This window comes from Gambusia affinis, linkage group LG05 (assembly GCF_019740435.1).
Source record: "Gambusia affinis linkage group LG05, SWU_Gaff_1.0, whole genome shotgun sequence".
NCBI lineage: Eukaryota > Metazoa > Chordata > Actinopteri > Cyprinodontiformes > Poeciliidae > Gambusia > Gambusia affinis.
In genome coordinates this window covers 26,299,108-26,312,583 of record NC_057872.1, presented here as the reverse complement: position 1 = coordinate 26,312,583, position 13,476 = coordinate 26,299,108, and the positions used below count along the sequence as shown (strand labels likewise).

Here is a 13,476-nt window from a genome sequence, read left to right as displayed (position 1 = left end):
GCTCACACTGAAACTCTGTTTTATGATTCTTCTTGGTAATTAAGACTGTTATAGTTGTCACTTGTCATCATTTGTTAAATGTTCTTAATGAGTTACTTTATTAATTTGTCAGATGATGATTATTACTATGTTATCTGTCATAATGCAGTTTGAAAGCTGAGAGGCAAAGACCCAACTCAGACTCAGACAACAACGTGTAAGAGTTTCATCCATGACATAAGTTTAACTGTTTTAGGCATTTTTGTGAAGCTCTCATTTACTGATCTTTCCTAGCAAACCACTGAGATTTTCACTAAACAACTGTTCTTACTAAATTGTATGTTGTAACATGACAGTTGGTCATTTTGGATTGATAAAAACTAGAAATAAAGTCTGTCTGGTATATTTTGTTTGCTCATTTTGAATTTACAAGTCATTGAATAACATTTTAAAGTTTATTTTTAAAATTCCAACTCTTGTTTGCCTCCTAGGACGTTGGAGGACTTTGGCTAATGGCATTACAGCTAACCTTAAAAATGCTCCATTAGGTTTTGTCATGAAACGGTGTGTGAGGTGGTGAGGCAGACATTGTAGAGCCAGGTATGGAGTGCAGGTGGTTTTATTACACAAAACTAAACACAAAATCCAAAGGGTCCAAAAACCGAGGCAGCACTGCTGAGCGGAGTCCAGGGCTCTTCGCAGGTAGCAAGCAAGGCATACGAATGGACACAATAGACAGACTGTGGAACATCAGACGAGGACCCGACACAGAACAAAGGACACAGGTGGGATTAAATACACAGAGGGTAATCAAAGAAACGAAACACACCTAGGAAACAATCAAGGGGAGAGAGGACAACACGGAGACTCAGAGACACAGAAACTCAAAATGAACACACTGAAAAACACAGAATATGACAGGTTTTTACGGGAGATCTAAGTCTACAGTATATGAGACAACCAGCATGAAAGGTTATCTAATCTCCAAGTCCACGGTCAAGTTAACCTTTCTTATTTGAAGAGTCTGGACTTTAAAGGGGTTATGCAACACTGTGTCAAGCAGCCAGTCCCAGCTGATGAATTGTGGGAGGGAACACCGTAGAGCAAAGCCTTTGAAGGGGGTTGTGCCCATCAGGAGTCAGCTATCTATGGAAAGTAGGTCACTGAAAGGTTTGTACAGGTCACACATATAACATATTCGTTTCCAAATGTTGGCATGTGTTTACATGCCATACGATACTGAAAGCTGGAATGGAATAAAGACTGCTTGATTTTTTTGTTTCCCAGATGGAACTGGAAGAATTGGGTTATGGTCTTTTGGCATGGGTCATTTACAGCATTACTCAATCTAAATGGTCACTGAATTTGAATATTCTCAGGTAATCAACACACTTAGAGAAATGGGAAAGAAAGAACCGAAGCAGTTTCACATGGCCTTTTGTTGAAATACAATCAAGTAAATATTTATCTTTTTCATTAAAAGTTCTAATTTTCTCCACCCATCTGGCCTTGACGATGAATTTATAAATTCCTCAATTCTTTTTCAGACAGACATTCTCTTAGAATTTTATTTCATACAAAATATTTTTTCTCACTTCACTCATTATTAAGCCAGTTTTCAAATCCTGACAATTCCTGGATAACTCTGGATTTCATACTAGTTTGACAATTTAAAAAAAACAAATCGATATTTTACTCATTAGACAATACAACTGGTTTTTACAATAAAAAAAAACACTGTCATAAATTGTTTTTATAGACATAGAAACCATTTTTCTGGTGATTTCATCTCAGTGAATTTTGGGTGTCACACTGAGTAAGCACATTGATTTGTCAAACTATGTCAAACTAAGAAAAGCTTTATTTCTTTTATTTTGATTAAGTTTGCTTCTTTCCTCTTTGTGCTAAAACCCTCCATATAAAATATAGTTTGTGAAATAAAAAGTCAGACATAATTATCCCTAAGGCAGTATTTTAAAAATAAACTACCCCTTAGTTATTCTTCATGAAGTCTAATGCTTCAACATTATTATACCAATAATTTCACAAGATAACGCAAAATTGATGCACAAAAAGAAAACAATTAAATTGTAGCACTCATTTACCATTACCAACTAGCTAAAGAGACTACCCTATTTCTACCATGTTTTACTGCCCAGTGATACTAATACCACCGCTATCTAGTGGCAAAATGTAGTACTACTAGGGCAACTTCTCATTAGATTTTAATGTTAGAAAAATCCAGTACTTACATGTCAATGTCAATGTCAAATTTAATTAAAAAGCACTATGTCAAATTTTGAAACAGATGGGCTACAAGAACACACTCCTCCCTGTAATAAGAACAAGAATATGAGGCTACAAATAAGACAGCCTCACTAAAACTGGAAAATAAAAGATAAAATAGTGTATTATTTTATATTACAATCTTCAGATAGGGTCAGAATTTTGAAAACATGGAACTCCTTTTGTCAACGGTCAAAGCTAATGTGGTAGGGTAATGTTGAGCAGGATATTTTCTTTGCACAAATTGGTCCCCTAGAAATTGAGCATCATTTAAACACAGTTTACTTGAGTATTGTTGTGGTCAATATATAATTCTTTATGATCAGATTATATTCATCTTCTGTTGGCTACTTCAGCAGGGAAAAAAAAAGTTCACATCATCTCAGTTTCTTTTGGGTTATTTTTTACATTTGGTTTAGTTATTGTACTTCCATAGCCTGTCCAGTCACATGAACTCAATCCACTTGAGATGTGGCATAATGGAGGATTTACAGTTGAAACCAGAAGTTTACATACACTATATAAAAAGACACATATGCATTTATTTCACACAATCTGACATCAGGATAAACATTTCTCGTTTTAGGTCAATTACTAACAAGTTTTCTATTTGCTAAATGCAAATGAGAGAAAGAACTTTAAAATTTGTATTACTTTCTTCAAAGCCAAAAGTTTAAATACACTTCATTATAATTTGGTTTCATTGCCCTTAAGCTGTGTGACCTGTGTCAAGCATTTTGTATAACCTCCCACAAGCTTCTCATAATAGTTGGCAGGAATTTTAGCCCTTTCCTCCAGAACTGCTGTAACTGAGGCATGTTTGTAGGCTGCCTTGCTCACACAGGCCTTTTCAGCTTTGCCCATAAATCTTTGATAGGATCGAGATTGTGATGGCTGCTCCAAAACATTGATTTTATCCTTGAGCCACTTTGTAACCACTTTGGGTGTTTTTTCTGGTCATTGTCTATTTGAAAGACAGATTTGTACCCAAGCTTTAACCCACTGGCTAAAGTCTATAGATGTTGCTTCAGTACTTCCACTTAAAGTTCTTTATTCATGATGGCATCTAATTTGTGAAATGCACAGTCCCGCCACAATGTAATGCTGCCACCCCCTTGTTTCACAGTTGGGATGGTGTTCTCAGGCTTACAAGCTTCCCCATTTTTCCTGATAGCAATGGTCATTATGGCCAAACAGTTCAATCTGCTCATCTATAAACAGATCCCACCCCAAGATTTTAACCAGAGATACCTAATATGGTTTAACAACTCCTGTTATTTTGAACAACCAAATTGACTAAAAACAGCTCTGTTTAATGTAAATCTAAGTAAAAGTTGATGTCAAAAGAAGACAGATTACCAGTCCATGTTAAAAAGAAAACATCCATTTTGAATGACACTTCAAAGTGAGTTTTATCATTTTTAACCTTTTTCTGTCCAAGAGAAAATATATTTATCAATGAATAATTATGGTTTCAATATGTCTCACTTAATTTCCTTATAGAAACATTGAGTCAGTACAGAAAAAGGGAAAATAATCCTACACCGTTACAGTCTTTACCAGTTCATAATCTCATTTTTTGTTTGATGTGTCATTTGATTTCCTCTGTTTGTCACATCACTGATCTGATACCATTCCCTGAAGGTCTGGCTATCTGGAAATGAGGGGAGGAAATTTGATTAATGGATTCAGGCCGAATCAATCTGAAGTTGTAAAGCTGGTCCTGATGCTAGTGTCCAGAGATTTCTAAAAGTGGGGTTATGTAACATCATGATGTAATCTCACAAATAATTGGACATTACTGGCTTTAGTCTGTCCTGTTGTCTGTTGTGTTTATGCTCCACCTGGACAGACAAAGAGGAAATCTTATTGCAGCTCCTAATTGCATTTTCTGTCTTCTGGTTTGCTTCATCTCTTGGGTCACTGAAGAAGAAGGCACAGCTTGGGTGCTATCTGCTATTAGTGACTTTTTACAAAACCTAATTTTGCTTACAGTAAAACCACCCGGTAACACATTCTGGTTAGATCTACAACAAAATCTGTTCTTTTAATCTTGTTTCTTTTTGTATTTGTTAATTCAGTCAATGGTGCTATTTAATACACTTTTTTTTATTTGAGAGGCAAAAGTAGGTTTATAATTTATCTGGAGTGCCTCAGGTTTGCAATTAATTTGTATATAAAAAAATGACCTTAACTTTTTTCTCTCTTCTTTTTTTTTACCTAAGGGAAAAAATCTAAATTAAAAGACCTAAATTTGTGGCAAAAACAGCTTTTATGTAATGATTGACAGAGCAACGTTTTCTTTTTTGTAAGGCAGCATTATCACAATAAGGGTAGCGTATTAATGCCCCCTGTTGAAATGTAAGTAGTACTACATCTTTTCCTCCATGTAAATGAGCTTACTTCCCTTTGTAATGTAATGTATTATAACTAATTTGTCCTTTAAAATGAAAATCTGTGCTGAAAAAAAGCAACATTTAAATTCAAAACCTGTTCATAAATGTTTGTTTTCTCTGTATACATGCCTCCAATCATTGCTTTCTTTTTTGAGAGTGTTTTACATAGTGAATCTTATCAAATAAAAGCAGAATCATGCTCCTTCAATTCAATTGTTTTGCCACAACTGATTCTGTGATAGAAGATAACAGCTTTGCAAAGAAAGCTGAGTGGCTAAATGTAAAAATAAAAAATGTTTCCTGAATTGTATGTATTTTGATTTGTGGTTTTAAACCACAGCTTCATGCGAAACCATACTTTATGCACAACCGAAAGTAAGAGTCGTAGTAATTAAATAACCTTTAAGTAACCATTATTTATACAGAATAAAAAAAGTAAATTAAGTAATTTTAGTTTAATAGCATACTCCTTTTGCAGCCTTAATATTTTAGAAGACAATATTCTGTCTTTTACCTCTCTCTCTCTCTCTATCTTTCTCAGGCTACACCTCCTTCCTTTTACTTGTGTCACTACAGCGTCCTCCCCTTATCTTCTTCACTCTCACACGCTCACTTTGCCACCCACTGCGTATGTGAAGTCCTGTAGTCACTTTAACTTTTTCAAGCAGGGAAAAATATAAGGTAAGCTTCCACCACTTTCTCTGTTGTAAAGAATTTAGGTAGTTTAATAAATATCTAGTTGAAATGGCTTTCTAAAGTGTCTCTATGTTGTTTTTTTGTTTTGTTTTTTTATGAATCACAATACAGTTCTATATGCTGTACCTTCTTTAATATAATCTAATTATCTTTATTATTTTCCTTTAATCGATTTTTAAGGAGACAGTGTTATTCTTCTCATGTTGTTGTTCTCTATGTTGTTTTGGAATTATGTTTCTTTTTTTTGTCTCAACAATGGAGAAAATAAAATTGACAGTTCTTAGCTTTCTTCTCAAAATGATGTTTTAGTTGCTGACCTAGCTTTTGCAAGAATGCGTGGCTCTTACATGAACCCCTATTAGTCAAGATTCTCTTTGATGAGAACATAGGTGGTGTAATATTAGCAGTTTGCACATTAAGAAATACTATCACCAATTGGTTCAAATGTATTTTCTTGACACAGTTTTGCATTTAAAAAGAACAAGATTTACTGAAAACTCCTTTGATCAACTTCCTTATATATGTTTGAACGATGCAGTGCACCATCACTTGGTAGCTTGAAATCAAATGAACTTTGCTTATAATGTTTAGCAAATACCCACCAGCCAATCATAGGTAATTATTTTTGCTACAGCTCAAGTTTTTTACTAAATACTTTTCAAAGCACAGATCACATTAGAGATAAGATCCTTTGATTGTTTTGAAAAGATGAGGACAGAATAAAAATGCTCCACATAAAAATGCTCAGTACTAGGATAATAACTATACATCTGCTTAGAAATCCAAAAATTGCTTACTTTAATTTCATGTTATAAGTGTTTCAAACTGATTAGAAAAAAACCTAATATGTGGGTGCTTTCTATCAGGATGTAATTATTGCCACAGCATTACATATTGGATCATATCTGGCCCCATGTGTCACAGTCACCCAGCACGTATCCTGCATTAAATGACTTTCCTGAGTCAATCTGGAAAATAGAAGTCACCAACAAGTACACCAGATGTGACCCACATTTGATAAATGAGAAGGTCTGACACCCATTAAGTTCACATCTGGGGCAAGCATCAGAATTTCTGCTTGAAAAAGTAATTTTTAAACCCAGAAATATGAAAAATGTAGAAACAAACATTTCAAGAATTTAAACATATCTTAAAATTACAATATGCAATATTTTTGCCCCATGGAAAAGCAGGTGATATGACATGTGCATTCAAATGAGTTTATTAGAAACATTTATTTATTAAATGAATTTTGCAAAACCAAAAGATGGTGAGACCATATAAAAGACATATTTGCTTATCATGCACAATCTTAACTTAAATGCATAAACAAGGAGGAGCATCTCTCAATTTAGTGAAAACCACTGTAACCTTCTCAACATTTAATAGTGATAATGCAGTAACCTCCCCCCACAAAGTTTTAGAAGACCTAGGCCAAGCGTAAATACGTTCTATGGATAAAAATAACTTTGTCTTGTAGCTATTATGTAGAACACAACTTGAACATTTCTTCAAGTTTTACATTGTTGCTTTTGACCTCTTGGCTGCCTCTCTGGGCAGTTTACAGTACATCCTTTTAGTCAAATTGGAGAAAAGTTTGATCTATTTTTAATAAAAATTTGCCCCATAATTCCCCAAATATTGAAAACTGCCTGCTCTACATCCACCATGTAAACTAAACAAAAAAACTTTAGAAACTCTTCTCCTGACTGATCACTTTGCATAATTAGGGCCTTTGAAACTTTTAATGCTGAATCTGCATCAGGTCATGCTTTGAAAAATATTTTTGTTAAAGAGTATTCACAGTAATACAACCAGGTAATTGCAGTTTTTTACATCTTTTTTTTTTTTTTTTTTTTTGGCCTTCCAAATAAAATTGCATTTTTCTTTTGAATTATATGATACATGTCATGTCAAATTTCTACAAAGCTTTAGTGACTAATCCTTTTTTTTTCTTAATCACAGACAAACTAGCATTTTGAAAAGAATGGGACTTTTGAGAGTCATTTTACTTTGCAGCAATGAACATATTGTCATCAAACTTGATGTTATAGAAGCCAGAACAAGTGAATATTGAATGGTTAGATGACTGGGTCAGAGCATCTCTCAAAACCCAGCTCCTTTGGAATTTTCCTGGTCTTTATTGGTCAATATCTATAAACAACCAGTTAATGGAAGGAACTGTGGTGTACTGGTGACATGGTCATGAGTTTGGCTTAGGAATGGTTTGGAGAGAATAATTTGGGTCCAAAGTCTCAAGATCTGCTGCTTACATCTTGGTGTCACCCCGGTACCTTCAGGTCTGTACCTCCAGGGGTCAAGACTGTGTTGACAGAAAAAGTGGTCAACACACAATTAAGAAGAATTTATAGTGTTATGGCTAATTTGTCTGTTTAGAGTAGTGGGGAATTATATTTACTCAATAATTCCTCAGAATGATACAGCTGAGACTGTAGGACTGTGTTTTTGAAGACAAGGAAGCTTTGAGCAGCTGGTCATGGAATATTTTGGCAAAAACGGTCAAATCACTGAACCGTAAGATTTATTTTTTTTTAAATCTAACGGGAACAGACTAGTTCGAAATGCAAAATCTACAAATGCTAAAACTCCACTATGCCTGAAAAGCATTTGTTATAGTCTAAGCAAAACCAAAAGATTAAATCGACATGTTCTCGGAATTTAATCAAGAGACCAAGTAACCACAATTTCTGTGCTTATTTATGAGCATGCAGCCTTGAAGAGAGGAGGAGTACAGGAGAGGCATATACTAGACAGATAGGACACCACAAGATCTTAATAACGTTTTGAACAAGAAGATTTTAGATTGAGAAAAACAGCACTCATGAGAAGAACACATTTCTCAAGGTTTAGAAACCTCACTTTCACTGAAAAAAGAAGCACAAACAAGTTTAAAAAAAGACTAAATAAAAACTCTTCACTAAATATTAGGATATAATTCAACATTATGAGTATTTGCAAAGATGTTACTAGTTTTTTTATGTCGTTTACTGGCTAACAAGTTAAGTTATAGCCATTACCGTGCCCATTTTGTATTTATATGATACTAAAATAGTAAATTAAGCAAAAAAAAAATCATGTTACTGTCTAGGCTGGGTTAATCACTTCAGAATTCAGTTTGTCCAATAGTGACCATTTCAGGATGAAATTATCTAAACTTCAATATCCAACCGTGCAAGGTTGCAATACATTTTGCACAACTTGTTCTCTATGCAGCAAGCAGAAACTCACTCTGCTCACGCTATCAGGTATCCAACACAGATTATAAAGATTAGGCGTAATTTGTAGGCCTGACAATCACTTTGTCAGGCCTACAAAGTCCTGACAACGTAATGGATTAATGTATCCATTAATTTATGGATCCATTAATCCATTAATTAATGGATCTCAGAAATATATTCCTCACTATTGTTGGCTTTTGTTTCAATATGTGGCTCGAAATAAGAAAACCAACTTTGTACAGTCATTTTGATGTACAACACCATTGTAGTGTCAACCCTATGTATGTCTGTTTGTGTGCGGGCGTGTGCGTTAGTTTAATTAAATGCCAGAAAATAGAAAAGCGTGAAAAAGGTTTTCAGTTATTTTATACAGTGTCCTCGAAACAATTTGGTTTTAAAGTAATATATCTGAACTTATACAAGAAATGCAACTAAGCTTTGATTTTTTATCTCAGTCATTTTACGGGTTGATATTTATAAAATCCAAACATTTTTAAGTTATAAAAATAAGAAATGCAATAAAATTGTGATTGTTTTCTGTATTCTAAAGAGCATTTAAAATCCATTCACTTTGACAGTAATTTCAGTTGCTTAAACAATATGTGAATGTAACTAAAGTATAAATAAAAATAATGACAAAAGTTACATTGTATTCCCGTGATGGTATTAGAGCATGGAAGGATCGGGATGAAACTTATAGAATAAAATATTCATACATAATAAAAGCAGGAGAAGAAGCTTTAGCATCAAGTGCTTTATAACTCACTTTAATCTACAGCCCAGGCAACTATCTCTGCAATGTTATCATCCGCTGACACTGGAACGATCACTGTCTGTTTGCCTTCTCCTCTAAATGAGTCTTTGTCTTCACTCTCAAATCTTAATGCTTCTTTTAAGCTCCAGAATAAATATTGAACATGAAGGGTCATTTGTACCAAGGGCCATACTATTGTACAATGCTTCACTGAAGGGCAGGGGAGAAGTGGACTTCTCTGCTTAGTACATCGACACAGCAGACTTCACCTCCACACTCCTTATAGTGTCATACAGACTGATGGACTGACTGACTCTGTCGGCTACATTATAAGTCAACATGCACTCCTCCATTCTGGCAACTGTTTTAAATTTAAATTTAGCACTTAGGATTTTTAGTGTTTTTTAGTATTTTTAGCTCTTAGTAATGTTGGTCTGGTAATTGTGTTAATTTGGTGATTTAGTGTTTTTGTGGTATATTGTGTGAATTGTAGTGTATGTTGTGTGTAATGTCTTGAGCTGCTGGGACCTTGAATTTCCCCTTTGGGGATCAATAAAGTATTCATCATCAAGTAAAAAGCAAGCACATTCTCTGTTTTATTTATTTTTCCACAGGAAATTACTAGTATCATCAACTGGATATAAAACTCTCAAGGTAATTTTCTGTTATCACAGAATGATGTTAAATCTGGTAATACCTTTTTCCTTTTGGTATGAAAATGCTAAGACTTCCAGATTTAAATAACTTACACTTTGATATGTTTCTACCTGAAAATGCTGCAGATCAGAAGGTTAGAACTGAAATGGGGGAAATGAAGGAAAGAACTTGTTTAGATTCTCCGAATCCCAACGCCTCATCACAAATAGGTATGTTCCTTTGAGTTCATTTAAAGTATTAAATAATAAATTAGTCCCATATTTTATCATGGCTCAAGCAAAAAAAAAAAAAAAACAGAGGAAAGAGAAAAGCAAGAAATTATCCATCAAGAGACACAATGCTGGCACTTTAATGTATCAGAAACTTTTCTCTGAGATTTATGTCCAGGTTAATATGACAGCCTTACACAGTTGAAAGAGGCTGCACATTCCTGATGTAAATCTTTCTCCTTAATGTTTTTCTTTCAGCCAACGAATTTTGTGACAATCTGCAAATCTACATGGTTCTGACAAACCTGGAGAAGAAAGCCATTGGCACCATTTGTTTCCTGGGTGGTCCGATAACCCTGATGGAGAACATCCTTGTCCTTGGAGTTATTGTCACCTCGGCAATGCTGAGACAGAAGCCCTCTTATCTGTTCATTGGCAGCCTTGCTCTGGCAGATATCTTCGCTAGCTGCTTCTTCACCACAAGTTTCCTGGACTTTCATCTCTTCTGCCGCTGTGATGGTCCAACTGCATATCTCTTCAAGTTAGGAGGGGTTACCATGGCCTTCAGTTCTTCAGTTGGGAGCTTACTGCTAACTGCACTGGACCGATACCTCTGCATCCACCAGGCGTCCAGTTACAAGGTACTGCTAACCCGCCGAAGGGCCCTACTGAGTCTCCTGATTCTCTGGAGCATCACCATCTTCATCTCCTCCTTGCCGCTTATGGGCTGGAGGTGCCCTACAGTGCTTAACCCTCCGTGCTCACTCTTGTTCCCCTTCATCAGTCAAGGCTACTTGGCCTGCTGGACTACCTTTATCCTGATACTTCTCACATTAATTTTGGTAGCCTACGCCCTGATCCTGTGGAAGGCTCACCGTCATGAATCTTCCATGACCAGCCTCCAGGGGGCAGCAGGTGCCGGTCAGGCCCGCATGAGAATGGATATTCGGCTGGCTCGTACTTTTGGTTTGATTCTCCTCATACTGGTGGGGAGCTGGCTCCCTGTACTTATCTTCATGCTGGTTGATGTCTCTATAGTCTTGACTCCTACCCAGCAGAGAGCTTTTGCCTTTTGCAGCACCCTTTGCCTACTGAATTCTGCAGTCAACCCACTGCTTTATGCCCTGAGGTGCAGAGAGCTAAGAATTGCTCTGCTGCAGTGTCTACAAAGGTCATGTGGTTTCTTGAAGTGTAAAAACTCTACAAATGACTTACATCTCACAGGACATTCTGCAGAAGACAACTGTGCTACAGTTTCTGATGACACTCTGGCAGTGAGAACCCCTCAACTCGACTCAGTCTGTGAAATAGTGAACAATAAGTCGAGTTAAATAAACACAGTGGAACATTGTAATAAATTAGCAGCTCCGATGGACGAAGACTTGAAGGTGCTGATGAAGGACTGTAAAACCATCACACAATGTAATGATTTAAATACTTTGATAAAAAATGAAATATACAAAATACAACCTTACATTTTTATTGTAGATATTTTTCGTATTAAAGACAAAATGACTGTCAGTGACATTTTATTATTCATTGTTTTATTTTTCTTAGAACAATGAAACTAGATTCAATGCATAATTAATAAGGTAATAAGCAAACAGATTTAAATCTGGCACTGAAAAAAAAACCCAATATAATATGACCAAAGCAGAACACAAATGGAGCTAAAACGCCTGTCTTCGTCAGACCAGGGAAACTGGACAGAATTGATGACGATAGATAATGCTAAACACAAACCAATGTTGGAAGAAAAAAATGTGTGTGGTTATAGACTGGTGTAGATGTTTTTGTCTCCAACAAGATGAAATGGTTTAAATCAGAGGTGCTAAAATCCAGTCCTCAAGAGCCACTAATCTGCAACATTGCTACTCCAACCCACCTGAATAAAATGAATTGCTCATTACCAGGCCTCTGTCGAGATGATGTTAACTGGAGCTAGTAAAAAACTCCATTATTTTTACTAATGCTTGGCAATATTGTTGAGGCAATATATAGGACACTGCAAATGTGTGAGAATGTAATCCGGTCAGATGAAACAAAAAATTTACTTGAGAAACATGCATGAAAGAAAACTAAGATTTAGAAATGCAGTGAAACATGGTAGTAGCAGTATCATGCTGTGGGGTCATATTTTTTTTTAGTCGGGACAGGAAAGTTGATTCAAGCTAAATGGAATGATTCAATACATAGAACTAAGCACGATAAAATCCTGGAAAAAATAATGAGAGGCAAGAGAACACTTGCTAAAATCAGTTCAGTTAGAAAATAAACAGAAGAATTCAAAGGTTAAGGGATTTGTGTTGCTGGTGAAAAAGCATTTTAAAACACTGCTGTAATGATCATGGTAAATCAAGAATGACAATTCCAATTGAAGTCTGGCATTTCTGCCTTTCCTAATAAAAGACTGTGAATATATTAAATTGTGTGTAACTTGTATTTAAGCAAATTGTAATTCCAGTAAAGTTATAATGTTACATTAACCGTGGACCTTTATTTTGTTTCAAGAAAGACATAATAAGAATTTGCTTTTCTTGTTTATTGTAGAATTTTCTGTACATGGTTCCATGGAACTAAAACGGTGCTGGTAGAAATGTTGTAAATACTTCAATAAAAGCAAAGAAAAAGATTTGTGTGTTAGTAGTAAACCTAAATTGGTTTGACTAATTTAGACTAAATACTGTTTCACCTCTTGATCTTCTGTATAGTAACTTTACAGTTGTAAGTGGTGGGGCACAGGCAAATTTCTAGGTCATTCCTAGTTATGCTTTGAAAAAGTTACAAATGTAAATATTTTTCAGTTTTTGTATTCTTAATTACAGTTACAAAAATTACAAATTGCATGGATTATTAGGGGGATTTTTGTGTTGATTTAGGAGTGTCTTTCATTGTTTCTACATAAGTTTTGCATTTTTTGGGGCCTGACATGTCTTAGGTTTTGGAGATTTCATGTTTTATTTTAGATCTTTCAGATCCTGTTCATTCCACCTGTGATTTTTTTTTAAGTTGGAGTAAACCATGTAAGCTTATCTGCCTTCCAAAGCCCAATAAAGCAGACCAAATGCTTGTGACAAAGAATACTTAACTTCCAAACAATCACAATTAAAAACTTACATGTTCTCAAGAGGTCTAAACATATGTGGCATTATATATACAAAGTGCATCAGCTGTTGAAATTTGACTCCCTCGTTAACTAAGGAGAGGAAGAGATGCATCTTTGAAAGCACTTCTCTCTCTTTTTTTTTTTTTTTTTTTTT

General features: G+C 35.2%; 1 protein-coding gene across 3 annotated transcripts; it reads left to right on the top strand.

Moving 5' to 3' along the window:
* Positions 1–5,268: 5,268 nt before the first annotated feature.
* On the top strand, positions 5,269–12,848 carry cnr2 (cannabinoid receptor 2). 3 transcript variants are annotated; one of them, XM_044118081.1, is made up of 4 exons: positions 5,269–5,342; positions 9,965–10,004; positions 10,133–10,216; positions 10,475–12,848. In XM_044118081.1, the coding sequence occupies exons 3-4, from the start codon at positions 10,153–10,155 to the stop codon at positions 11,545–11,547; spliced, it is 1,137 nt and encodes a 378-aa protein (XP_043974016.1). In that variant the 5' UTR covers positions 5,269–5,342; positions 9,965–10,004; positions 10,133–10,152; the 3' UTR covers positions 11,548–12,848. The 3 variants fall into 3 exon arrangements, with proteins under 3 accessions (XP_043974016.1, XP_043974015.1, XP_043974017.1); XM_044118080.1 differs by having other exon boundaries at positions 9,965–10,216; XM_044118082.1 differs by lacking the exon at positions 5,269–5,342 and having other exon boundaries at positions 9,913–10,004.
* Positions 12,849–13,476: the final 628 nt, after the last annotated feature.

What these genes read in the sequence shown, in the direction of transcription:
- cnr2 (XM_044118080.1), top strand. Translation starts at nt 10,063, where the DNA reads ATGAAAATGCTAAGACTTCCAGATTTAAATAACTTACACTTTGATATG. An exon ending in CAACGCCTCATCACAAATAG is followed by an intron (nt 10,217 to 10,474) that starts GTATGTTCCTTT and finishes TTTTTCTTTCAG; the next exon opens with CCAACGAATTTTGTGACAAT.